Source organism: Uncinocarpus reesii, genomic scaffold, assembly GCF_000003515.1.
Source record: "Uncinocarpus reesii 1704 scaffold_1 genomic scaffold, whole genome shotgun sequence".
In the NCBI taxonomy this organism is placed as follows: Eukaryota; Fungi; Ascomycota; class Eurotiomycetes; order Onygenales; family Onygenaceae; genus Uncinocarpus; species Uncinocarpus reesii.
In genome coordinates, this window is record NW_003052500.1 from 5158213 (window position 1) to 5181814 (window position 23602).

The 23602-nt window shown below is 49.5% G+C and overlaps 8 protein-coding genes across 8 annotated transcripts; 4 read left to right on the top strand and 4 right to left on the bottom strand.

Annotated features, from left to right (window-relative positions):
• Positions 1 to 1543: 1543 nt before the first annotated feature.
• Positions 1544 to 3964, bottom strand: UREG_01979 (uncharacterized protein; the record flags this gene model as incomplete). Its single annotated transcript, XM_002542417.1, has 3 exons — positions 1544 to 2839; positions 2904 to 3687; positions 3765 to 3964. The coding sequence occupies 3 exons, from the start codon at positions 3962 to 3964 to the stop codon at positions 1544 to 1546; spliced, it is 2280 nt and encodes a 759-aa protein (XP_002542463.1).
• A 1569-nt stretch (positions 3965 to 5533) lies between these two features.
• On the top strand, positions 5534 to 6233 carry UREG_01980 (uncharacterized protein; the record flags this gene model as incomplete). The annotated part of the gene is made up of 2 exons (XM_002542418.1): positions 5534 to 5570; positions 5629 to 6233. 2 exons carry the CDS (start codon positions 5534 to 5536, stop codon positions 6231 to 6233), a joined length of 642 nt encoding a protein of 213 aa, XP_002542464.1.
• Positions 6234 to 8419: 2186 nt separating this feature from the next.
• Positions 8420 to 10538, top strand: UREG_01981 (uncharacterized protein; the record flags this gene model as incomplete). The annotated part of the gene is made up of 3 exons (XM_002542419.1): positions 8420 to 8681; positions 8739 to 9373; positions 9444 to 10538. The coding sequence occupies 3 exons, from the start codon at positions 8420 to 8422 to the stop codon at positions 10536 to 10538; spliced, it is 1992 nt and encodes a 663-aa protein (XP_002542465.1).
• A 1934-nt stretch (positions 10539 to 12472) lies between these two features.
• UREG_01982 (uncharacterized protein) lies at positions 12473 to 13968 on the top strand (the record flags this gene model as incomplete). The annotated part of the gene is made up of 3 exons (XM_002542420.1): positions 12473 to 12845; positions 12902 to 13178; positions 13236 to 13968. The coding sequence occupies 3 exons, from the start codon at positions 12473 to 12475 to the stop codon at positions 13966 to 13968; spliced, it is 1383 nt and encodes a 460-aa protein (XP_002542466.1).
• Positions 13969 to 14482: 514 nt separating this feature from the next.
• Positions 14483 to 15002, bottom strand: UREG_01983 (uncharacterized protein; the record flags this gene model as incomplete). The annotated part of the gene is made up of 2 exons (XM_002542421.1): positions 14483 to 14858; positions 14905 to 15002. 2 exons carry the CDS (start codon positions 15000 to 15002, stop codon positions 14483 to 14485), a joined length of 474 nt encoding a protein of 157 aa, XP_002542467.1.
• Positions 15003 to 15506: 504 nt separating this feature from the next.
• UREG_01984 (vacuolar sorting protein snf-7) lies at positions 15507 to 16410 on the top strand (the record flags this gene model as incomplete). The annotated part of the gene is made up of 4 exons (XM_002542422.1): positions 15507 to 15681; positions 15796 to 16000; positions 16058 to 16266; positions 16328 to 16410. The coding sequence occupies 4 exons, from the start codon at positions 15507 to 15509 to the stop codon at positions 16408 to 16410; spliced, it is 672 nt and encodes a 223-aa protein (XP_002542468.1).
• Positions 16411 to 18230: 1820 nt separating this feature from the next.
• UREG_01985 (uncharacterized protein) lies at positions 18231 to 20796 on the bottom strand (the record flags this gene model as incomplete). The annotated part of the gene is made up of 2 exons (XM_002542423.1): positions 18231 to 20557; positions 20598 to 20796. The coding sequence occupies 2 exons, from the start codon at positions 20794 to 20796 to the stop codon at positions 18231 to 18233; spliced, it is 2526 nt and encodes an 841-aa protein (XP_002542469.1).
• Positions 20797 to 21670: 874 nt separating this feature from the next.
• On the bottom strand, positions 21671 to 23501 carry UREG_01986 (uncharacterized protein; the record flags this gene model as incomplete). The annotated part of the gene is made up of 5 exons (XM_002542424.1): positions 21671 to 21904; positions 21962 to 22811; positions 22863 to 23102; positions 23158 to 23272; positions 23348 to 23501. The coding sequence occupies 5 exons, from the start codon at positions 23499 to 23501 to the stop codon at positions 21671 to 21673; spliced, it is 1593 nt and encodes a 530-aa protein (XP_002542470.1).
• Between the last annotated feature and the right edge of the window lie 101 nt (positions 23502 to 23602).

A 23602-nucleotide genomic window follows, 5' to 3' on the forward strand; every position in this document is an offset into this window, starting at 1 on the left:
CCACGGGGAGCTCGATGGTGGAGTATTCGATGGCGGGGCATTTAGAGGGTTCAAAAGAAATCGAAGGAGTGATAGATGTGGAGACACGGTACTTATAGTAGGTAGATCCGAAATCACCGTGTCAGTAACCACATCTGAGCTTGGTGTCGCGGTAGCCCCTGGATTTGCAGGGCCGTCCGCGTCTGGGAGTGTGATGGTTATTGGTATGATGGGAGGAGGAACGGCGCTTGGAAGGGATAAACTAGGACATGGCCGTTTTGTGGTTCGAATCAAGGTAGTTGTGGGAGCTCCGGTGCCTAGATTTGAGGGTTTGATACCGCCGCGCCCAGCTGTCGACGAAATGAGTGTCGGTGTCAAGTAAGTTTCAGGGTCGGGGTCGGGCGTGGAGGTGGAGACGTCAGTGATTGTAATAATGGTTGGAAGGTCCATTGTAGTGCTACTGTCATTCCCATGTACTCCAGCTGTCGCACTTGGGATATTTGTTGACTTCGTCGTTGTAGAGGGCGCGCATAGCGCCACCGACGGAGCCCCGGTGCCACCAGAATCCACGAGTTCCACGCAGAATGTGACCTCCGACTCCGCTGTATAAGTGTTTGCAGTAGCCGTAGCGGGAGGAATCGTCACGGTCAGGACAAGTGAGTTTATTATAGACACCCGGCTTGTGTTGGACTCGGTGCCGTTGCTGCCGGTGATGGCACGGCGTATTCGAGGATTCGGAGGGTAGCGATATATTGGATTACAAAAAGAAGAGGTCAAGAATGACAGCAAGATGAAAATCGAACTTTTGGTCTGCATCTTGAAAAACAAAGCGTGAATATTAGAAAGATAGCGCAAGTTGTTGCAATTGGCTATCAACACAGAAGAAAAGTATGTCTACAATATTAAAGCTGAATGGGCACGAGTCTATCAGGGCTGCAACAAAACGCCCAGATAAAGAGATGGAAAAAAGAGATTCAATGAAAAAGACGAAAGGAAGAAATCTGCAAGAAGGAGAGCCTTCTTGTATGAGGCATCCGGGGTGAAACTGGCATTTGGCCAGGGAGACACTGCGCGTCTCGACAATCCCAGATCTTCAACATGTTGACTCTGTGTTTGGCCATGCAAAGTTGCACGGCATGCAGTGGCTAGCCGTGCTCCTTGGCCCAGCGCGTAGGGGTGTGTTCCTCGAGCGCCAGGAGGTTGAAGCGGTGATGTTGTCGCAAGTTGTGCGGTGTTGTTGGCGAACACTCGATCTCATTGGCTCAAAGGGGCTAGCGCGGCTAGAAGTCAAAACATGGCGGTCTAACTGGAATAGGCCTAGGCTTTGCCAAGCCTGTTTCAGCCGAGGTGAAACAAAACAAGCCCAAAGAGGAAGTTGAGATGTCAAAAGTATCTGGAGGCGTTTCATAATGTCCAGTATCAAGAATCGAAAGCATGTCTTCTCTTGCACAGAGTAATTATTACAGATTTACGGGTATCTCGCCGTAGGGGCGTGTAGGTACGGCTTGAAATCAAAATCACCAAGTCCGACGCTTCCCTGAGCATCGATCCAAAAAATGGGCAGCTAGGCAGCTACTTTGAAACTAGGCCCAGCACCACTGAATGAGCGAACTTTTCCATCCCAGCCCTTTGCGTCGCCATAGTATACCATACGATATGTCCCACTCTCAACTTTGGACGTGCCCACAGAATAATACTCGTCTTCAATGAGCCACTCGAGCGTAACTTCGCTAGTGCTCAGACCAGGGCTTTTGCGGCCCCAGCGATATACAAAATTCCAATCTGAATCGTCACGGACAACCGCCCATTTGCCTGGACTGACCTCTCGTTCAACAGCCCCAAAGGTGCCTTCAAGTCGGAAGTTGTTTCGCGGGTTCGCAGCCACAAATTTGGTCGCAACTGTGTCGCCCGGCCGGAAGGTCTTGTCAGAGAGCGGAGATGAAAGAACGTGGCCAAAGGACTTCCCAATTCCGGGCGTATCCAAAACGACGGGGAGGATAAACGACACCGATCGGTTGGTGTTGATCTCTGGGTCTGGGCCATGTGGGACGGGCGGTGAAGGAGCGGAACCGCCTGTCAGGTGTGGGAGATACGTGAGGGTCAGATTTACGTGGGCTGCAAGTGTGTGCGGCCCATGCAGGGTCGAGGCGCCCTCGTAGCGCTGGACGCCATATTCTTCCTCGGTGGTGATGTAGTGGACATACGTATTGGCCGGGCCACCCAGCACGACAATGGGATCCTTGATATCGAGGGTCCGCTTTGCAGTCTCCGCAACTGCCTCCTTCCAGCGACGTCCAGCCATCGTCGTGACTTCTCCAGAAGACACGACGATGAGCACCTGGCCAACACGCAGGACCTGGGATGTCAACAATATTAGGCGTCCACTGGGTAGGGGAGTATCCAGCTCTCCCACATCTAAAAGGATTGGTTTCGGTTTGTGGCATTCTTTCTGTTGCTTGGTAGGCGGATGGAGCAGGTCCCTAGCAAAGTGCCAGACGGGGTTTTTCGTGGATGGAGAGTGGGTGCCATTTTGAGTGAAGTCGAAATATCCCGGGCCGTCGGTTGTCCCGCTTGCAAATCCAAAACCGAGAGCGGCCGAGCATGTGGTGAGCTCCCTGCTTCGATTGAACGGCGAGGTGAATTTATATGTCGAAAAGTCTTGAAACGAATGAAACGAAGAAACTGCAGACGATCCCCGGATGCTTGTCCACTCCTGATCCATTTGGTTATATAGACGGATGGCTTCGGAATATTGCCGACGACCGATCTCAAAGCAGCTCTTTGTGCCTTCATCTTTCTCACGGAAAAAGGGACCCCGTCCGTGGCACAGTTCTGCCTTGCCATTACATGTACTATCGTTCTAAACAGAAAACAAAGGTCAGCCTGCCGAAATTTTTGCAACTTCTCTGTTTGGAGAAGCTCACAAATCTGCATGGGAGCCCAGTGTCTTCGCAGAAGGCGCCTTCGATATTTGGTGAGACGTCCCCGACCGACGATTGGGAAAATCCGGCAACGAAATCCTTCGCAAATCTTTCATTTTTTCGTGCGCTGCGTTCAAAGAGATACGAAGCGACCCCTTTGTTGTCACCCGCTACAAGCGTATTGTTCCGGTAAAGGGAGGTTCCGTGGACTGAATAGAAGGTGAGAACACCGATTGTCTTTTCATCCTCCAAGCGGTCAAATCTCAGCAGTGAGAATTTCTTTTCGGTGTCGCCATCGTACCGAGCCCTTTCTGCCGCTGGATTAGCAAGGTATGAAAACGGGCTTCGGTTAATATTAGCATTATCAATCTCCCCCATTGCAAAACTCAACCGCCCGGGGGCCAAGGACTCGTGTGCTCGTTTGATTGAGAGTACAGTGCCATCCACGATGGCTTGATAGCTCTCCTTGTTGAAACCTTTGGTGCTGATTTGCGGCAATAAAGAGTTAAGCCAGGCTCCAGGGCCAGCATGCGAGTGCGTTCCAGTCAGCGCGACGTTATGCTGGCCATAACGGGCGTAGTCTCCGCCCAACGCAGAAAGGCCTTGTAGCACTCCATCCCTGATAGCAGTGTCACCAGCAGCGATGTCCGAAACGATGTACACAAATCTGTTATCAGGGTTCTTGGGGCTTCCAACAATAAAAGCGCGCGAGTAAAGCCGCTGCCGGAGACCCGTTCCAACTTGCTCGGTATTTGCATACCCCATAAACGGGATTTCCACAACTGGCCTGCATGTTGAATAGCAATAAGCGCTCCGTTCAAGGAACAGTTTTCCCTCACCGGCCGCAGGAACCCATCAACGTACCCGGTAACATCGGCCTTTCCTACTCCCAACAAGTAACCGCAACTATCATCATCGCACGAGGCACCGGTCGGCTTCTGATTCGACGGGAACCTGAACCATCTCCGTTGTGGCGAGGCCCCGGGAGCGGAAAACAGCTGAAGTACAAAGAGGGTGCCAAGGAAGAAGCTCACAGCACATGTGATGATAGCGAAACGTGCCATATTGAAGCTCTCCTTTATGGAATCATCAGCCGGCCGTTCCGAAAGGCCGCAGAAGACTCTGGGAGCTGAATTTGGCTGTGCAGGGTCCAGGTGAGGATATCTCGCGGCCGCTGGCAGTGGTTATGTAGTCGGCGCTTTCGGCAAGGGAAAAGGGGTCATATTCTTGCAAACATCCCATGTGAAGATATACAGGGGGTTGTTCCCCATGATTCCCCATCAACGCGTCAATAGCATGACATCAACCATGGGCATCGGCCGGCACTAAGAAACCTTCCCCCGCTTGAATCCCGCGCTAGCCTTTTGCTTGTCAAAATCACTGCGATTTGATTGGCTGGTAGTTTCCAGGGCCAGAAGCTTTGAGCTAGCGCTATATTGGCTAGTACAAAGCTTATTAATCAAATAATCAAGAAATCCGGCACCGAGCAACACAGAAATCCCAGCGTGAAGGTCTGTCATCTGGAGCACCAAAACATATCGCCGTGGACGACCCCCTGAGCATGAAATTGTAGTGCCAATATCAATTGGGATGCAATGGCTCTAGCGACTTCAAGCTGGAGAAGGCAGTTAAGCCATGTCCCTGGCTGCTCCGCAGCATCCATAACCAAGCACCGATGTGTCCCATTTGGCCCAGAAGTGACAGACCGTCCAAATCCAAGTTTATTATGGGCAATGACATAGCGGCCTTCCTGGAACTCATCACCAAACATTACCGGATGGTACCCGCCGCGGACACAGTAGTCCGAGCGCTCGACACCTTCCTTCGAAGAGGTGAGACGTAAACGATGCAAATGCTCTTCAGCTCCCCAGCTCTGCAGCATGTCGGGGTCTGTGCTTCCCGTTAACAGTTCGAGGTCGCACCTCGCAATATTCTTCCTTTTTTGATCCTGAGTACATCGATCTCATTGGTACAGAGACACCCATGCTTGATTTTTAACCTGGTGGCATTCGCAGGGATAATTCGCATCCTCTATATCAAGGATAGAGAAATGGTTGACTATGTTAGATTATATTGAGATAGTCTACAGTCAATGCAGAAACTGCCAGAATTAAATAGAGCAGAATCTTTTAAAGCTATAATTGCCAAGCATTATGTATAGAAAATCAAACCACTTACTGAGACTCTCTTACCCTAAACTACAGTCTTACAGATAATGGCCAAATCGAAGATTCCGAAGTGGTCATCAAGCAGCATGTCATCACTCTCTGTAGTGATGTGATTTCTCATGACAATCAGTGCAGGTGACCAATCTCTGCCCATTTGACTGTAGAGACTGCAAGTTTGATTGCAGATGTAAACACCACATGCATGTTGAAGAGATCTTGACTGCTAATTGAATTGATGAAGAGCTATAAGAGTGAAGGACTTTGATGGATGTATGTAAAAGGAATCTGATCACCTGATGTGCCCTTTTCATGGGCCAATCAAAGCATACAAAACTACCTCCTTGGCATTTCTTGGGACCTGTCTGCTTAGTAAAGCTCGTTGGATAACTTCTTCGCCGTTCTCTTCAAGGTGAACCCGGCCCGCAGACTGCTGTTGATGCCCGCGATTAACTCCTTGCATTCGATATGTCGCTGATCAATGAATTTCATGATTCCCTGCCGTGTAGGCCACCATTGCCACTTTGACTGTTGATTTGACATGCTAATAGTGCCTTGCCTAGACATCGATGGTGAAATCACTCCTCAAGTTCGCGCTGAGGTAGACAAACTCATCAACGCCGAATTGCCAGCTAATCACCAGAGTACCCTTCACCCTTTGATTCCCACATTCTCAGAGCCAACTTTCTCCGATCTTGTTCAAAAGGAGCTCGAACGGAAAGCTAATAACGAACCTATTACCGGTGGAATTGACCTGTCAAGGTACGAGGCCCCAGAGGCCCCTTCAACAGAAGGCAAAGAACGGGAAGAAATTCTAAGCGATTGGCGCGAAACCCTACGAAAAGCGTATACAGCAAGTTCACATCTTTCCGCGAGACATGAGAATCTATCTTTACTGGATGCCCATGGCAAAAATGCGTGGTTGATTGGGAATGCTCAGCTCGAAGAGATCCTGAGGCAGATTGAGAAGGAATTACAGGAAACCAAAGACGCTACCGATGAAGTGAATAAAGAAAGAAAGCTTCGACAGGAGACTGCAAAGGGTGAAATTGGCGGCTTAGAGGATGCTTGGAGACGAGGGGTTAGCGAGGTAATCAATGTCGAGATTGCGGCCGAGGCGCTGAGGATGCAAATCCTGGAAAGGAGACGACAACATGCGAGATCCTGAATCCGGTTTAACCTACTATTGCTTATTTTCAGGCATATAACAACCGATTTGCGCATTCCAACAATATCACCGGTGATATTAGGTCGCGTGCTTGGAATATCCCGGACGTTACATTCGGTCGCACGCTCGCAAATATGATCCATGTGGCTGCAATATGCTAAGGGAGTTATTTCTTCAACAAACTCGGACCTGGTGAAGTTCGTCGGCTACCAAGTTTTCACATGTGCAGTTAGGCTAGCTATAAAGGCCGGAGTTATATGTGGGGCCATACGCTTTTTCGTGGCCATTGGCTTCTAATCGTCATGTACTCTGTGTGGGAGCTAACTTGCTATTCAATTTGTGGGTAAACGCTGATCTATGCTACCCCGATCTAAGGTAGCTCTTGGCATACAAACTTTAGGTAGATTTCATTACCTACTTTTTGCAATGCCTCCGGGACCTAGGAGATTGATTTAGCTGTTGTGATTGATAGGCATGCAAATCACTTTCTCCCTTGGCGGCGGAGGCTCAATCCCAAAGGAGTCGCAACAGTGTTGCTTTGTATATATTGACTGCTTGAAACAATATACCCGACATACCGGGTAAATTGTTGTCAGACTGTCTTGAATGCAGCCCTCCCTCACGACAGATGCCTTTGAGAGAGCAGTAGTTGACCTTAAAGAGAATGATTTGCACCGAATGGGAACAAGTCATATCATCCAGAGCCATGGTGAATACACCCGTCAGCTAACCCATTTTCCCCTTTCCCAGAGCGATGCAGAAAGCATCGCAGAAGTTGAATGGGCTGCGTGAAGGTGATCGTGCTCTGTATGTTTGCGCATATTCCTTCAACCCTTCCCCAACAACAATGGATGGATCTGTTTGAAGGTTTCATCCGGGTTCCTGCTTAGCCACGTGGTTGTAAACCGGCGGCACCTGGCCTCCATGCCCCGGGTGCTTGCAGTGTCAGGAGCTATTGGCGCGATCAACCGCAACCTTTTGTGGCACAAGGCATTTCACAGGAGCCCAGAAGTGAAGTGCCTTCAACTGGGGACGAGCTCAACTCCACGTAAAGTTCGGGCTAACTAACTATCAAAAATGAGCATCAACACGAATATTTCCAGTTGCCGCACCCAGTATAATGGGCGCTGTCCAAACCTCATATAGCCAAACCAGGCCGCCATAGCGTCGCTAGTGTCGCTCGCTCGATAGTGCCTTTGACGCGGGATGCGCGTTGGAGTGACGTCACGCGACGGATGGCACGTGACTGAATGAGCCAATGGTGTTTGCTCTGTTTGCTTTTGCTTCTAACAAACCGAGTCTCCCATCAGTTATTACCTCAAGGCTCTCTTCAACGGACAGGACAGATGAGAAACATGGTTCAAGATACTGCTCCGATAATAAATAATGATTGTCTCTGCCATTTTTCGGGGGATCGTGGCTGAGCTTCGTCCTGGTGGGTGAGCCTGCCACCTGAGTCGAGAGGTTTCATTCCCATGAAAACGGCCATCCCTAACCGGTGCAGACGGGCGAATGCTTCGACGGCAATCTTGACTCTCGTTGGCTGGGGATTCTTGAATTCTCATGCACGAGTGAACCATCTGCCCCACCACCGGCTTCCCATTGATGCGTCTGGCAAGCAAGGGTCTTTCTCTTGCTATTTTTGAGCAGCTCAAGCCCAGATCGGAATCTCCAAGCAACAAGAAGCATGGCTTGGATGTACCGGGTACAGATACCAGATTTCTGATTCTTTTCCTGGTTTTTTATGGACTACTTCTGTTTGCTCGCATCTTTGAAGTGGCGATGGCGACAATCCAGTCTGCGTCCCCCGATGCACGGCGGAAAGAACGATTTTTCGTCAATCCAGATCATTGGAAAAAGTCCTTTCCAACGTCTAAGTGACGCGTGATTGTTGCTTGCTCTCTAACTCAATACCCACATTTCTAGGAGTGAGACATTACGCACACCTATCCAGCGGTACAAATCCGATTTTATCCTACCACAGTGTCCCCTGTTCCCCCTCAGCCCTTTGTCTGTCGCTTTTTGGGAGAACTGAATGCAGAAAAGCGACAAGTCGGCTTTGGGTCCCAGTCTCCAAAACCCTTTTTTCTTCCGGAGCAGCTCAGAGTGCTCTGTTGGCTATGGGATGATTTGGCTTATCTAAAATTTGATGTCTTCTCGTTGAGAAACTAATGCCTTGCTCAACCATGGTTTTGTGGCTGATGAGCGTCCTATCCATGCGGCAGCTGCTTATATTAACTCTTGCAATGAGCAGCTTCGGCCGCAAATGGGAGAGTTGGAACAAAATCGGGATCCTCGGGGTTGACGGCAAAACGTTGGCCAAAAGAGAAGACAGTCCAACCGATGTTTGCAAGCGGTGGTCGCAACAAGCAGCAATCGTCAACGGCACCTTGTATATATATGGTGGAAGATCTACCAGCCAATCCAGCCAATCCGACAACACATGGAGTAAGTTTGACATCTGACCCGTTGGATTGGATGCTATAGACTAACACCGTCGCATAGATAATGATTTTCTAAGCCTTGACCTAGGGAACGATTGGGATATCTCTTCACCGAAATTAAAAGGCTTAAAGAAGCCTTCAGGGCCCCCGCCGGTTTCTAACGGGTACTTATGGAACTCCCATACCTCGCTCTTCCTTTATGGTGGAGAGTTTTCGGACAACCCTCCAGCGGACCCTGTTGAATTCGTCTTGTGGGAGTATGATATACTTTCCGGAGAGTGGAAGGAGCATACAAACCCGACAACGTCCAGAGGTAGAAATTCAGATGGGGGTGGTAAACCGGTACAAAGATCAGCAGAGGGTGCTGGCATCGGCGTTGCTCAGCTTGGAAGAGGCTGGTACTTCGGTGGTCACCTGGACGGGTATACAACCAAAGGTTGGTCACAGTCGATCGCGAGGGTGTATCTCAAGTCGATGATCGAATATACATTTCCAGGATATAGCAACGATCAGGTGGAAATAGGAGGAGACAGCAGGGTGGCAGGAGCAGATGGAATTTGGCGAAATATCACCGAAGGGGGCCTACAGGATTCGGCCGGGTTCACTGAGCGTGCAGATGGAGTATTCGTGTACGTTCCGGGATATGGCAAGGAAGGCATCATCCTCGGACTCGCAGGAGGTACAAACGAGACTTTTGTGAGTAAATAAAATTGGTCACCCCCTCGAATATGGGTTGTGATGAACTGGTAGAACTAACGAAAACTAGACGTCGATGAATGTAATCGACATCTACGATATTGCGAATTCTACTTGGTATAAGCAAGCAACGAGCGGGACCACTCCGGATATCCGAGTCAACCCCTGTGCTGTGGCAGCTTCCGCTGCGGATGGGAGTAGTACCCAGGTGTACCTTTACGGTGGCCAAAACCTCATTCCATTTGGCCGACAAAAGCAATACGACGATATGTGGATTTTGACTGTCCCTAGTTTCACCTGGGTCAAGGTTGATACAGACGGCCAATCCGTCCCCCCGGCTAGAGCTGGGCACACTTGCAATATATGGAACTCCCAGATCGTTGTGGTAGGGGGTTATGTCGGGCAGGATCTGAGTTGTGACAGTCCAGGAATATACGTTTTTGATGCGTCGGAGCTAAGATGGCAAACTAAATACACTGCTCTGGAGGGAGGTAACTTTTTGAACCAACAACACTCCCAAAAAGATGGAAAGAATGGCCTGAGTGGGAGTTATGGTTATCGTGTCCCAAAAGCCGTCCAATCCGTTATCGGAGGAGATGATCTGGGAAAAGCAACAGTAACAACTCCGGCCGTTCACGTCACTGAAGGACCGATAGCGACTGGAACACCGATTACTTACACGGTGCCCAACTCATCTCCAACAGGCGGACCGGGCAACTCTTCCCAGCACCCTAACGGCGAGAGCAACGGACTCAACGTTGCTGCCATCGCAGCGGGTGTGGTCGCGGGTTGCCTTGCCATCCTCGCCGCTTACCTAGGATTCTGCACTTATGTATACCGCAAGCAGCTTGCACTCTACAAGCACCACGTTGCCGCTGCCCAACGAGCATCCGACGGAAGCCGATATGGCGACAAACTCTCCCACCTCTGGCCAAAAGAGAACCTGAGCGTGCACGACCGGTCGATAGCTGGATCTAGTAGTGGAGCTACGATGACCCCCGCTGCCGCGGCGGCGCATGCATTTGCTGCAAGTGAATACTCGCGGGGCGCGAGACCCGGGTCGGCCAACAGCAGTACGGATGACTTGTTAGCAGGGCAGGAGCCTACATTTTTGGGGGTGATGTTGAACCCGAGGAGGAGCCTGAGGGTTATCAATAAGGACTAAATTCTCTTTTTGTGGACAAGTCTTCTTTGGCGTAGCTCAATGATTCATGATGTCTTTCCGTCCCCTTCATGGCTCTGTAATTTGTTTTGATGCAGGAGGCGTTTCTCGCGTTTACTCTGTTGATGTTGAGATACCTCAAGACCTCATTCATTAATAAAACTACCTTGCCCAATATTCTGATAATAGACTTTCTTCGCTTCCTCAGTGGAATAATAATACATAGGAAATGGCTCGCCAACCCCTTCTCGTATGGATAACTATTACTCCGTACAATGGAAATACTGTCTCCGGATTTCTCGGGATGAATCTTCGCACAACAACACCATCTTGATGTCGATCTCGGCTTGAGAGCACGTTATTGTAAAACAGGCGGGTGAGGGAAAAAAAAGCAATGAACAAAGAAAAAGCAATTTGAGCGATAACCGGCGACTAAGTGGTTTCGACGACTTTGATATGCGCAGGATGCAGGTGATTGTCGGCACACCTGATGAGCCTCTCAGATTGCCAATGCGCGAGGTCAACTCTTCTGGCTACAACAAGATAGCGATGATTTTGTCGTTTTGCGGCCCGCATAGTGGCAAATCATGCCTCCAGGCCGATGCTTGGGTGAAGTCTGAAGAGTCAAGCAGCCTAGGCGAATCCTTGTGCCAGGACCTCGGAATGAAACCCTGCCCTCGCGCTAATCAACTCCCAACACACAGTCGCGCTCAAAGGAATGGAGACATTTTCAGATATTTGAGACCCGAGAGCGCGGAATGACCTTCTCGCGGTGCATCTCGATGGGTTTACAACTGGCCATACTCCATCTATAATATGCCATTCCGGTTGGCTTCCCAGTCCGCAAGCCAGCCACAGTTTGAGAGGCGATCCTGTTGACGGTTGCCGTGACGGCCCTTTTATTAATATTCTTCTTTTTTAGCTCAAACTCGACACGGAAGTTCGGCACCGCTCTCGACTCCGCTCGCTTGTTTCTGCTTCGGGCGGCAATTGGTTGACATCTGAAGCAGCCCGAGTTCTCTTGATACTACCTCCATGAGCTGAGGACCGCTCGCTCCTCTGGGACAGCGAATTTGGGCCAGAGAGTGTGATGGCCGACTTCACTTTTCCTCTTAGGCTATGCCTTTTTCCTTTTTCTCGGGCATAATCGCGGACTTTACGGGGGTGAGATTGCGTTTGTATCTCTACTCTGCCGGTGGGTGACCGCCTGGCCTGGGTCCCGCAGTCAAAAGATGCCGGGGTTAAATCACTAGCTGCTAACTCTATAAAACAATGATTGTGGGGTGGATGATGCTGGTGCGGGATGGGGGTTTATATATTCCTTCAGTTGTCTGCTCTCAGAATCATTCCTCTCTGCCCCGTATCCTCTGTTGTCACTTGTCGAAGTGAACCGAGCCGCTTGCAGCTACAACGATTCAATGACCAAAAGCTTGCCGTTTGCTAATCTAGGAGACAGAGACGAATGCATTCTCCAAATAGACGAGCTACGCCACTGTCCTGAGCAGCGCGATAACTGCTAACCGCAGTTGCATTTGAAAACCAAATTGTGGTAATGACCCAACCGGACAGCAGTGCCCCAGTCGCCTGAAAGCCATGGCAATGCGCCTACAGACTCCTCCGTTGACACTGCTTCAGAAAAGAGCTTGGAAATCGCCCTAGAAACTCCTCAAAATGTTCTCACTCCTCAATTATCCAGGATATCCAGGATTTCGCATTCGTCTTTGGCACGAAGAGTCACTTCAGTGGCTACAACAGGTACCACGGATCCCAACTTCGAGGTGGATTGGGAAGACAATGACCCTGAAAACCCCCGGAATTGGTCTTTGGCATATAAAAGCATGGTGATTGGCTTTTTATCATGGAACACTTGGGTAATGTGAGTGGGACTTTGCCCATCTGAGGAGAGCCCTTCAATTAACTATCCATAATTCAGTGTCATGTATTCCACCAGTTATACAGCCGGTCTCGACGAGATAGCAAAAGATTTCAATACTTCAGTGACCATCGTGACGCTTGGGCTAACTTTATATCTTTTTGGGTTGGCTGTCGGCTCTGTCGTATTGGCTCCCTTAAGTGAAATGTATGGTCGCAAGCCTGTCGGTGTGATAAGTTTGGTCGTCTTCATCCTCTTAATCATACCCTGCGGCATTGGCAATTCGATCGAAGCGCTTTTGGTCACACGGTTCTTTGGCGCCATTGCGGGCTCCGCAATGATATCCAGTGCGCCTGGTAGCGTTGCTGACGTAGTCGATGATGACCGTCGCGCTTTGGCATTTTCAATTTGGAGTATTGGACCTCTGAATGGGCCAGGTATGCGATCAACACCTCAGTTGTGTTGACTTATTCAATTAACGTTCTTTGATTAGTATTTGGTCCTATCATCGGTGGTTTCGTTACGCAGTACCTGGGTTGGAGGTGGACAAATTGGATCTTGCTGATACTTTCTGGAGTTGCGTTCGTTTTCTCTTGCATCATGAAGGAGACCTACGCACCGGTTCTCCTTCAAAAAAAAGCCGCAAAAATGCGCATGGAGACCGATGATCCCAGGTGGTGGAGCCGTTACGACCATAAAGAATCTCTCTCCGGAGTGCTCAAGATGAACCTTAGCCGGCCTTTTGTCATGGCTGTCACGGAGCCAATCTGGTAAGTGGACGATCCCTGTAGCTGAAAAACGGCTGTATGCTCACACCGCCACTATAGCATCTTTTGGAATATCTATATTTCGCTTGTGTATGCGATACTCTACCTGTGTTTCGTTGCATACCCAATCGTCTTTCGTGAAATTCGCGGTTGGTCCACAGGCATGTCAGGCCTCGCCTTCATCGGCATCGGCATAGGCGGTCTCATCGTCGTATTTGTCGAACCCCTCCTCCGCAAACTGATCAACAGCCACAAAATCGATCCGGAAACCGGCAAGGTTAGTCCCGAAGCCATGGTCTCCGTGGTGTGCATTGCTGCGATCCTTGCGCCGGTCGGGCAAATGTGGTTTGCGTGGACTTGTTCACCAACATCAGTCCATTGGGTTCTTCCCATCCTCGCTGGAATACCGTTCGGTGCCGGCAACACCACTGTTTTCATATACGCTAGCAATTACTTGACTTATAGCTATGGCGTGTATGCAGCATCGGCCATGGCCGGCAACGCTGTCATGCGAAGTGTCATCGGTGGTGTATTCCCGCTCGTGGGATCGTATATGTACGGCCGACTAGGGGCAAATTGGGCTGGTACTCTTTTGGCTCTGCTCGAAGTGCTAATTATACCGATCCCCTTTGTGTTTTACCGATATGGATATAAGATCCGGATGAAGAGTGCGCTTATCCGGGCCATGCAAGTGGACAAGAAGAAATTAGATGGCAAAAGGAAGGCCCTGGATAAAAGTGGGAAAGAGCCCCTTTTGGTGGCTCCAGATATAGAGAAGAAAGAAGAAGTCTAATGTTCTAAGGCGGTTTTCACGCCGGTTTCCTGGTGTATCCCGCGCTGTTGAAGAGGTCGCACATGCTCGGCGTTTTTGGGGTGGAAGATCTTCCAGTTTACTTGGCTGCAAGACCGCTTTGTGCATTGCATCTATGAGGGAAAAATAGATCCGACTAATTATGAGGGGATGCTCACAGCAGTGGCGTTAGAAAGGCTATGTATACCACTAATTCTTTCTGTACTGATCTTGCGTTTTATATTCTTATCTCTAATTCTAATGTGTTGGCGGGTGAGATTAGCCGGCTTTCTGTTAAGTATTTCATAACCAGTGGATATCGGCGAGCAGTCACTCGAGAGCAACCTCTGAACTTCTCGACTTGGAGTTTTGGATGAGGCTCCAGTTCACGCGTTCTTAAGTGGCACCTTTAGCTGCTAACATCGTAGGCAACATCCCCGCCAGCGGAGGGTTCGGGTCCACTAAGTTCTCGGGAGTTGTAAACTTGTCGAATTGACAATTGCACCACTCCTTGCTTTCAGCTAGAAGACTTTAACCTCCTATACAATTCCCTAGACTCGGATACCACCCTTTCATATTCGCCAATCCGGATTCCGCCGGCTGGAATAATCATCAATGCTTCAACGTATACCGACTGGGGTGCCTTGTCTTTGCTTCCTGCCCTAGACAGTTGATACTGACGTGTGGTATTGGGCGCTGGTACCAGCTGCCTCACGTAGCCGACAATATTGATCCAGCTTCCAATATCAACTTCTGAATGGCTAAGGGAGCCAAGTAGGAGGTTGATGTTGACGTCTATGGCAGGCCTTGCGAGCCCATAGGATCGATGCTGGTCCGCTGTGGGAGGGCTTTCAAGGGTGAGAACGCCTTTTGCAACTGCGTATTTTGATACACTAGACACGGTCAGCTATAGGTCATATAAACTACACGTTTACATACCACCCCAGAAAGCGGATTTTCGTCCCAGAAGAAAGATTAGGGATCTCTGAAAGGAAAACAAGTTGAGTTGGGAGGGGCCCCGGAGCGTCTTGTGCCATTACAGAGTCTGAGCTTTGAACATATCACATAGCTAGCCACGGCGCCATTTCAACAATGGGCAATATAACTTGGTGCGTGTCTTCGTCGAGCTTGCTGATTACTAACGGCCAAATTTTTGGGCGTCCACGTGACGGCCTCCCTTGTCAGGCGATGTCATACTCGAGTGGAGACTCGTGTGATGACCAGCACGACGAGACCGACCGAACTGTTTTCCAACACTGATATCCATGAGCTTCAACTCTTCCATGTTCAGCAAGCCTGCCTTCTATCATTTATACTGAGTTGACCTCACTTCGTTCACCTCTTTTAGCCCTCTCGCACCTCCCCACCTCAAATAGGCCACCCCGCACCCATATACCGCCTGCTCAACCATTCCCCGAAGCGCTTCGAGATCGTGAATCGATATCCTCCGCTGCCTAGGGGGTCTCTCCTAGATCTACATTCCACATACCCGTAAGCCATCGTATTGGCCTTCCATCCGCCATCTCTATCGGCTAGGCAAGATGTGGTCGTTTTTCGGTGGTGGTTCGGCCCAATCAAAGAAGGATGCGCCTAAAAATGCTATCCTTTCTTTAAGACAACAGTTGGATATGTTGCAGAAGAGGGAAAAATATTTAGAAACGCAGATGATGGAACAGGATGCTATCGCAAGGAAGAATGTCACGACAAACAAGAATGGTATGGATTTCTTTTTTTGGCCCATATGTATTCCTCTGCTTTACCAGCGTTGTATTGAACGGTGCAAATTTGTTACAATGAGCAATACTAATTTGCTTGGTTACACTTATATAGCTGCCAAAGCTGCCCTACGAAGGAAAAAAGTCCACGAACGGTCCCTTGAACAAACACAGGCCCAGCTCATCCAGATTGAGCAGCAAATATTTTCTATTGAAGCCGCGAATATTAACCAAGAAACGCTTAATGCGATGAAGACTGCCGGAGCTGCTATGAAGCAAATTCACAGTGGCCTTACAATCGAGAAGGTTGATGAGATGATGTGCGTGGCTGCCTCACTTTGTCTATTTTCACTGTTTCTCCTCTAATATTGGTACAGGGACCAAGTACGTGAGCAACATGCACTTACGGAAGAAATTTCATACGCCATCACAAATACCTCGATTGGCGAACCGGTGGACGACTCGGAACTGGACGCTGAGCTCGAAGGCATGGAGCAAGCCGCCATTGATGAACGTATGCTTAAGACGGGAACTGTCCCTGTGGGAGATAGACTCAATACGCTACCCTCTGCGGCGAATGGAGAGCGTAAGTGTACCTTAACCAGACTTTGTCTGTACGCTTGAGAGCGCGCTAACATGTATCCTAGTCAAAGGTGAACCCGAGGCCCAACCCGAAGAAGACGACGAAGAGGCCGAGCTTGAGAAATTAAGGGCCGAGATGGCGATGTAATCCAAATTCTATTATTAAATCAAGCGTTTTTTTCTGTTCTACGTCAACACATCGGGTTTTTATGACCTTTTGATTTTGTTGGAACCACCTTGGGTCCGTGCTTGTCGCGAGAGCAACATCACTTCTCACAGGGTACATTACACGTTTATTTTGACGGCATGTCTTTCCACCAAATATATTTTGTGGTTGTTATCCGCTGGTGTATACTCCCTCTTATCCTAGTTTGATTTTTTCACACAACCTTTATCTACTAAACAGTGTATGGAGCCCCCTGGAATAGTTTGTCCTTCCTAGAACCGCAACACGTTTTTTTACCGGAGATATCCTTGTCCTGAACTGCCTTCATCGTGAACATCGACTTTTTGAAGACCATGAAATTGATCGACTACAAAGCCCCTGGCACCAATGAATACTACTTTATGAAATAGATGAATAGTTAGATTTGAAGCTGGTTCAAAGCTGGTTCTGGATAGGTATCCCAAAATCCCGTATTGAGAAGTAAAAAGGAGAATAAGTAAGATATTCCAATTAGCTAAGTACGGGGAAATGTAAGAGCGTCATTACAAACGCCATGCTCTGGTCTTTGGATATCATAAAATAAGGCAAAGGATGCGCAGACCCAGTGCATTCTCGAATCAACGAGTGAAATGCGTGAGGAAAAACGAGTAAGGGCGTGAGGAAAATATATGTACCCAAGTGGTTAAAAGCATTAAGGGGTCATAAGTCTGTCCCAGGACAGTATCTGGCCATATCCATTTCACTGATTAACGGATGCTGAAGGGATAGTCAAAGTTTGCTCCCCCGAGCCAGCCAGCTTGTATTCCCTTCATTCATTATGAAGGGAAACGGAAACGAAGCAGGTGGAAGAAAACCAAAAGCTCCCAAGATGCCATTCCAAGAAGATTGTGGTGGGTACTTGATAACATGGATTAAACCGAGCTCTTTGATGAACACAAGGATATGGCAAGCCGGAGCCTCAGGTATCAAAAGGAACCGGTTAACCAATTCCCGCTTGGCCTTGGCCCTCTGTCAGTTGGCCGATTATCCCCCGTAAAGCATCGATGATCACAGCTTCATCCTTTGGCTCGCCACCGGGAAAAGAACTCTCCTTTGCACCATTCAAAACACGATCACGAGCGCTCCGGAGGACCTTTTTGATATACTCTTGGTCTTCGTAATCTTCCATAAGAACTGCCTCGAAATTATCAATGGCTTGGTTCGCTCGGGCAAAGAACGCTGGATCTTCGCTAACATGAGACGAAGACGATATAGATTGGGGGTTTTGAGCTGGTGGCTGCGGCACCGGCTGCGGTGTAGGCTGCATTTGTGGCATTTGCGGCATTTGTTGTACCGGAGGAGCGGGTGTGGGAGGGTGTTGAATAGGCGGAACTTGACTAGGATGGGGAGCTGCATTGTACGGCTGCGACTGGAACTTGATAATGCTTGGGGGCGTTATAAGGCTGTGCAGGTGCTGCTGGCGTGGCTAGCGGGGGGGGGTGGAAGGGGGGGTTTGCTTGCTGCTTGCTTGGGGAGGGGCTTTGGGTGGAATTCTGACGATGCCCGTTGGATGTGGGGAAATGAGGAGGGCGGAGGTGTGGAAGAGTCCGGTGGAGCGTGATGATGGAGATTTGAAGGAAAGAGAATTGGCTGAGGGAGTCGTTTTTGCGTCGACCTGTGTAGTGCGGTCGCTGACGCAAATGGATATCGCCGAGAGGGTGGAGCGGAGGTGTAGGTAGGGGTGGAGGCCCATGGAGTTAGGCGTTGGAGATGGCTGTATTGGTACGGTGGAGGAGATGCTGTGCTCCATAGGATGCCGAACATTATACCCGACGCAGTCCCCCCGGTACGAAATGCTGATTATTGAGATTAGGAATGTCCTGAGGAGGAGGAGCAGGAGGCGGTGATGGACGGCGTTTCTTTTCTTTGTCAACCGATGCTCCTGGAATCAGTTTCCACGACCAACCCTTGCCATCTCGTTCCGCGTGCATGAAGAGATGGGAGTTGCCGTTCAGATTATGGCGCACACTAGAAGTCCAGCCCTCTGTTTCGCATTTAAAGCGAAAGTACGGATATTTCAGTTTCAAAGCTCTGTAAATCTGCTTCAAAGTCATGGGAGTTGGGGATTCTGATAACCCATCGTAAATCAACACGGCATAGTTGTATGGCGGTTTCCCGAGCTCCTTCGGTGAATAAAAGCTTTCCGGGGGGTAATTCGGGGAGACTGACCTGGATGGTTTGCGCTTCTTCACAGGGGTTGGCTTAACAAGCTCTTCTTGTACCGGCGCAACGCTTCCATCGGCTCCTTCTATGGACTGGACCACAGAGTCTCCAGGACCAGAATCCGGCTTCTTTCGTTTGGTGTATTTTCTCTTTTCTGGTTTAACTGCTACTGGATCTTCGGCTTCCCCTTCCTTGCCGGACTTAGAAACCTTGATTTTACTAGACGGAGGCGGCGTAATCCCACCATTTGCTTCACGGCGAGCAGCAAGTTTCTGCTCACGCGCTATTTCAGCCCGCTCACGTTTCGACATAATGCCGTCCTTCGGTGGACGTCCAGGGCCGCGGCGGCGAGTTGGCTGGGAAGAAGTTTGACTTTCTTCATGGGACAGCTTTGGCTCTGATAGCGTAACCTTGAGCTTCTTCACTTTGGCTGTTTCAGCGTCTTTGGTCTCCTGCTCATCTTCGCCGGAATTATCAGCGACTTCCGCATCGCTTCTGGCCTGAGAATCATCTTCTTCCGGTTGAGGAGACACCTCATCATATGCATCAGGTATTGGAGAATCCACCATCTCGGACCCCGTATCTCCAATCGGAACGTCAGGAAGCAGGAACCTCACTCTCACTCCTCCAATTTGAATAAAGTCTCCACTGTGAAGAGGCCGTACCTGACCTGGTGCAAGCCAATCTGCTCCCATAAAGGCACCATTTCTCCCCATAACTTCCATCTCGAATATATTCCTGTTGAAGTTGTAAGAGATCTTGACATGTTTTCTCGAGATACCACGATGAGATGAGGGAACGCCATTGGCTGACGATGGCGGATGTATCGGTATGATCGGGCAGGAATCTGGCGTTGGTAACAACGAAAGCGTGTCTACCCTTTTTGGCTCATTTCCATTCTGCAATGATTCCATCGCGAGGGCATTGTAATCCTTCATTACCTTAGGCGGTTCCACCGGGGTTGTCATGTCCGGCTCCGTTTGGGACATATGCAGCACCGGGTGGTTATGATGACCATTAGAGGAATTAGAGGACTTCCAACTCATTTGGGGTGGGCAATGCTGGGGAACGTCTGGGTCAAATCCCATGATGCCACCAGTATCGCTAATCACGCTACCCATTATTGCGTGGCTCCCCTCCGACTTCATTCGCTTTGGAGTTCGCACTCCATTCCCGTGCTGAACTTTTTGCTGTTTCAATTGATATTCTCGCTGAAAGGCGGCGCGGGCGGCACGGACATCTCGGCCCAAAATGAACGAATAGGTATTAACGTAAAAGTGCCCGTCGTCAAACTCCAACTTAGCGTAGGCCTGTATTCGAGGTTCCGATCCAGAAACAGACTCAGAATCATTTTCAACGCCTTTAGCTTCCTTTTGAGTGGGTAGGTCCGGATAGCTAACAATCCTAGGTGTCGGCCCACCAGTAGCACTAAAGAATGAATCTGTAAACATTTCATTTTGTAAAAGGGCTTCTTTCGCAGTCCTAGGAGCTGGAAGTGGGGTAAATTCTGAGTAAAGCGAATTCAAATCTGCGTTCGCCTTTGCGTTACTTTGTATAGCATCCAGAATGAGATTGTGTTCCCTCTCAACGCTATCGTCCGCAGAAGCCTCGGGCACCATCCCATCATCAACAGAGGGTTGTACCTCTTTGGCATCCCAGGGCGTGCTAGGGGCGGTACTGGTGGGCAATGCGGCTGGGTCGAGGGCCGAGCTTTCGAGGTGCTGCTGCGATTGTAACGATGGACCAGGCGACGAATTCGAAGCCTCAGGCACTCTTGCGTCAAGTTGCATATCAACAGATTGTTGATTCTCTCTGGACCCCTGTTCTCCTTCAGGAGATTCCTCCGACGGTTTGCCTGCTAATAGTTGTGCTAGGAGGGCACTTGCGGCAGTTTGCTTTTCACGCTCGGTCTGTTTCTTATAATCATCTAGCCCCAGCTTGTCAGCGATTCCCCCAGGACCAGTTACCATATGCCATACCGGATAAAGCCAGAAAAGCAGTCTTGGAAACCGCTTTGAATTGATCAACCGTCGCGGTATCGGATGCTTCGAGCTTGGGAGTGACGTCGCGGGCGGGAGGAGGCTCGCAACGGTCGGCCTGGAGCTCGAACGTTGACCTCTCTGGCGCCGCATCATGAGGCGCTTGCCCCATCAGCGACGCCGCCATGGTCTGAGATGATGACATTTCATTCGAGTGCACCATCCAGCGAGGCTCCGAGGCGGGAGGGCGATGAAAGGGTCGGGATGATTTTGTCGGCGTTATCGTTGGTCTCTCTGCTCCACCCTATGCCCGGCCTTCCCCTGTTGGGACTAGTGCTGCTTCTAGATCACAGCCGATGGCTTATGTCAGCATGGCTGTCTTGCTCTTGCGAAGGCACACAGGCAACCAGCCATTTCAACGAAATGCATCTACGATATATTTTCATGAGGACAAGTCATATTGATTGATTGAGACTGTTCCTATTCCGTTTTCCCAGCAGTAAAGCGGAAGGTTTGGCCATCCTCTTCTGCTGCTGCTTCCGGTCTGGCGTTTCCCCACGATTTCATTGCAATCCACCGGGTAGGGGGCCATCCTCTGGAAAACATGCAGCAATTGTTGATAGACTGATGGGCGATCCTGATCTTGAATTCTTGCCCAGCGGTAAAACGGGATCAGGCCCCATTGTGTCTCCGAGCTGCTATTAAGACTATCACCGTCCGTCAAATCCTCCTCTCTGCCTTTCCTACGAATCCGTCGCGTCACGAATTCAAGACATTTTCCGGTCACCTCCGGAAGCACATAAAATAAACGATACTCGCAATGTACCCTAATTTCGAGTGAGAAGTACGCCGGAAAACAAGACGAGGGCCGGCACTTACGATAATGGGAGGAACAGAACTGAATTGCAGTTGCTCCAGCGTACTATTGCATGTTCAGCTCTCTATAGATATGCCAAAGGGGCCGAGTTCCATGGACTTACCGATCCCTGGTATCAACACAAAATAGGAAGCACGCAATGAAACCGACGATATCGACACATCCCTAAGATCATTAGCAACCCTCACAATAAAGTGTTGGCAGGGTATCTCACATAGATACAAAGACTTGCTGTGAAACCAATTGGGCCAGTAATAAAAGGGTATATCAAGAGTTGGATTCCAAGGGATGTCATATTTATGAAGACGCACATTGCCATCCCGGCTTCCCGGACGGTACTTGGAAAGGATTCAGCAGAGAGACTGAAGGCGGCTGGTCCCAGGGTAAAAGCATAAACAGCTGTAAACAGCATTGTGAACTAACCCATTGTCAGCAACGGCAAAGGAAATATTTCACTGCATGGATGTTGACTTACAACCATGATAACAGGTGTCTTTGCACTGTTGTCCAGTTCAAAAAGGGATGCCAATATAAACATGAACACAGACATCACGGGCAATCCGAGGAGAACTAAATTAGTTCTTCCTAGTCGATCACTCAGAAATGGCGTCAATAGACCAAATCCAAAGCTGACGGCACCAAAACAAAGAGCCAGTATCACGGAAAAGTTTGGGCTAAGGCCAGCATGCAAGAGTGAAGACGAAAAGAATGCGAAAGCATTGATTCCGCATAGTGATTGTGTCAGCATCACAGTTCCTCCAGACACTAGAGCATGGCGACAACGGGGATCTCTAAGTATCTGACCAATCCTCTGGTAAAAGTGCGTCTCATTCATATGATAGCCATGAGGGCAATTCTCATCAGTCCCTGGTCCGTGGAATTGCCTACACAAACCTGGCAAGTTGTGAGCTAGACGTTCTGATAACGGTTTGGTCTCATCCACAACAGCATGACTGGGATGACTGGGTGTATTCTCTTCATCTTGTTGCCTAACCACGGAATGCTCCTTCTTGGTGCTTTTGCGAATCTCCATCAACTCTGCTTCTGCCTCCATTTGATAATGGCTAGAGATGATATCTCGGTATCCTTGAATAGGGTGTCTCCGGTAGAGACAAGCTGCCTCCGCCGCCTGAGGATATTCCCTCGTCTTCATCAAGAACATCCAACTTTCTGGTATCATGTAAGAAGCTACCATTAAAGGAATGGTTGGAATTAGAGTGGTCGCACTCAGAAAGCGCCATTCTGTGTCCGGATCCAGTTTGAATGAATCCAGCACTTTCCAGGATACATCCCCAAGAAATATACCAAGAGCATCCGATATTTGCCTGGGATTCTTGTTAAAACAACTTCTGAGCCACAGAGCCGATCATACTCACCATGTCGACAAGAGGGCCCCGCGCATGTGGACTGGCGCGAGTTCCGCCAAAAATGGTGCGATTACACTCGCTTTGGCTCCCAAAGCTGCTCCAATCAGCAACCTACAGCCAATAATCTGGGCTTCGGTTCGTGAGCAAACGACACCAATTGTCGCTCCCAGACTAACCACCGCAGAAACTGCCACAGCACCACGCCGTCCAAGCCAGTGGTTTTGGATGGGATCAGAAATAAACAGGCCCCTATCCTTATGAATTAATAGCACGTTCGTTTAGGAAGGTATGTTGCTTAGCTCACAAGATGCCGGACGCGAGTGTCACACTAGCTGAGAGTGCACCGAGAACAAATTGATCTCTTGTGCTTCCGTTTTGCGGATCGAGGTTCAGATTAAATGCCTTCCCAAGGGGAACATCTAGTATTCAAAATTAGCCAACACGCCATCGAGAATCGTGAATTTTAGGGTTAATACTTGTCCCATTCAACACACTTTGCGTCCACCCCTGACAAACTCCTGAAAGCGCTCCAACGACCAGGACCGCGCCGCGGAGACTCCGCGTCTGCTGCCAGAATGTCGCTTTCCGTTCGTCCCGCAGGGCAGATTTCTCATCCTCTGGAAATTCAGGATCGTCAAAGGCCTCCATATCGTCCCTTTCAAATCTAGCAGCACGCTTTATACTATTAACTTGCTGCACAAGACCATGCTGCTTCGCAAAACAATCCACCCCTTCGTCCAACGCCTCCT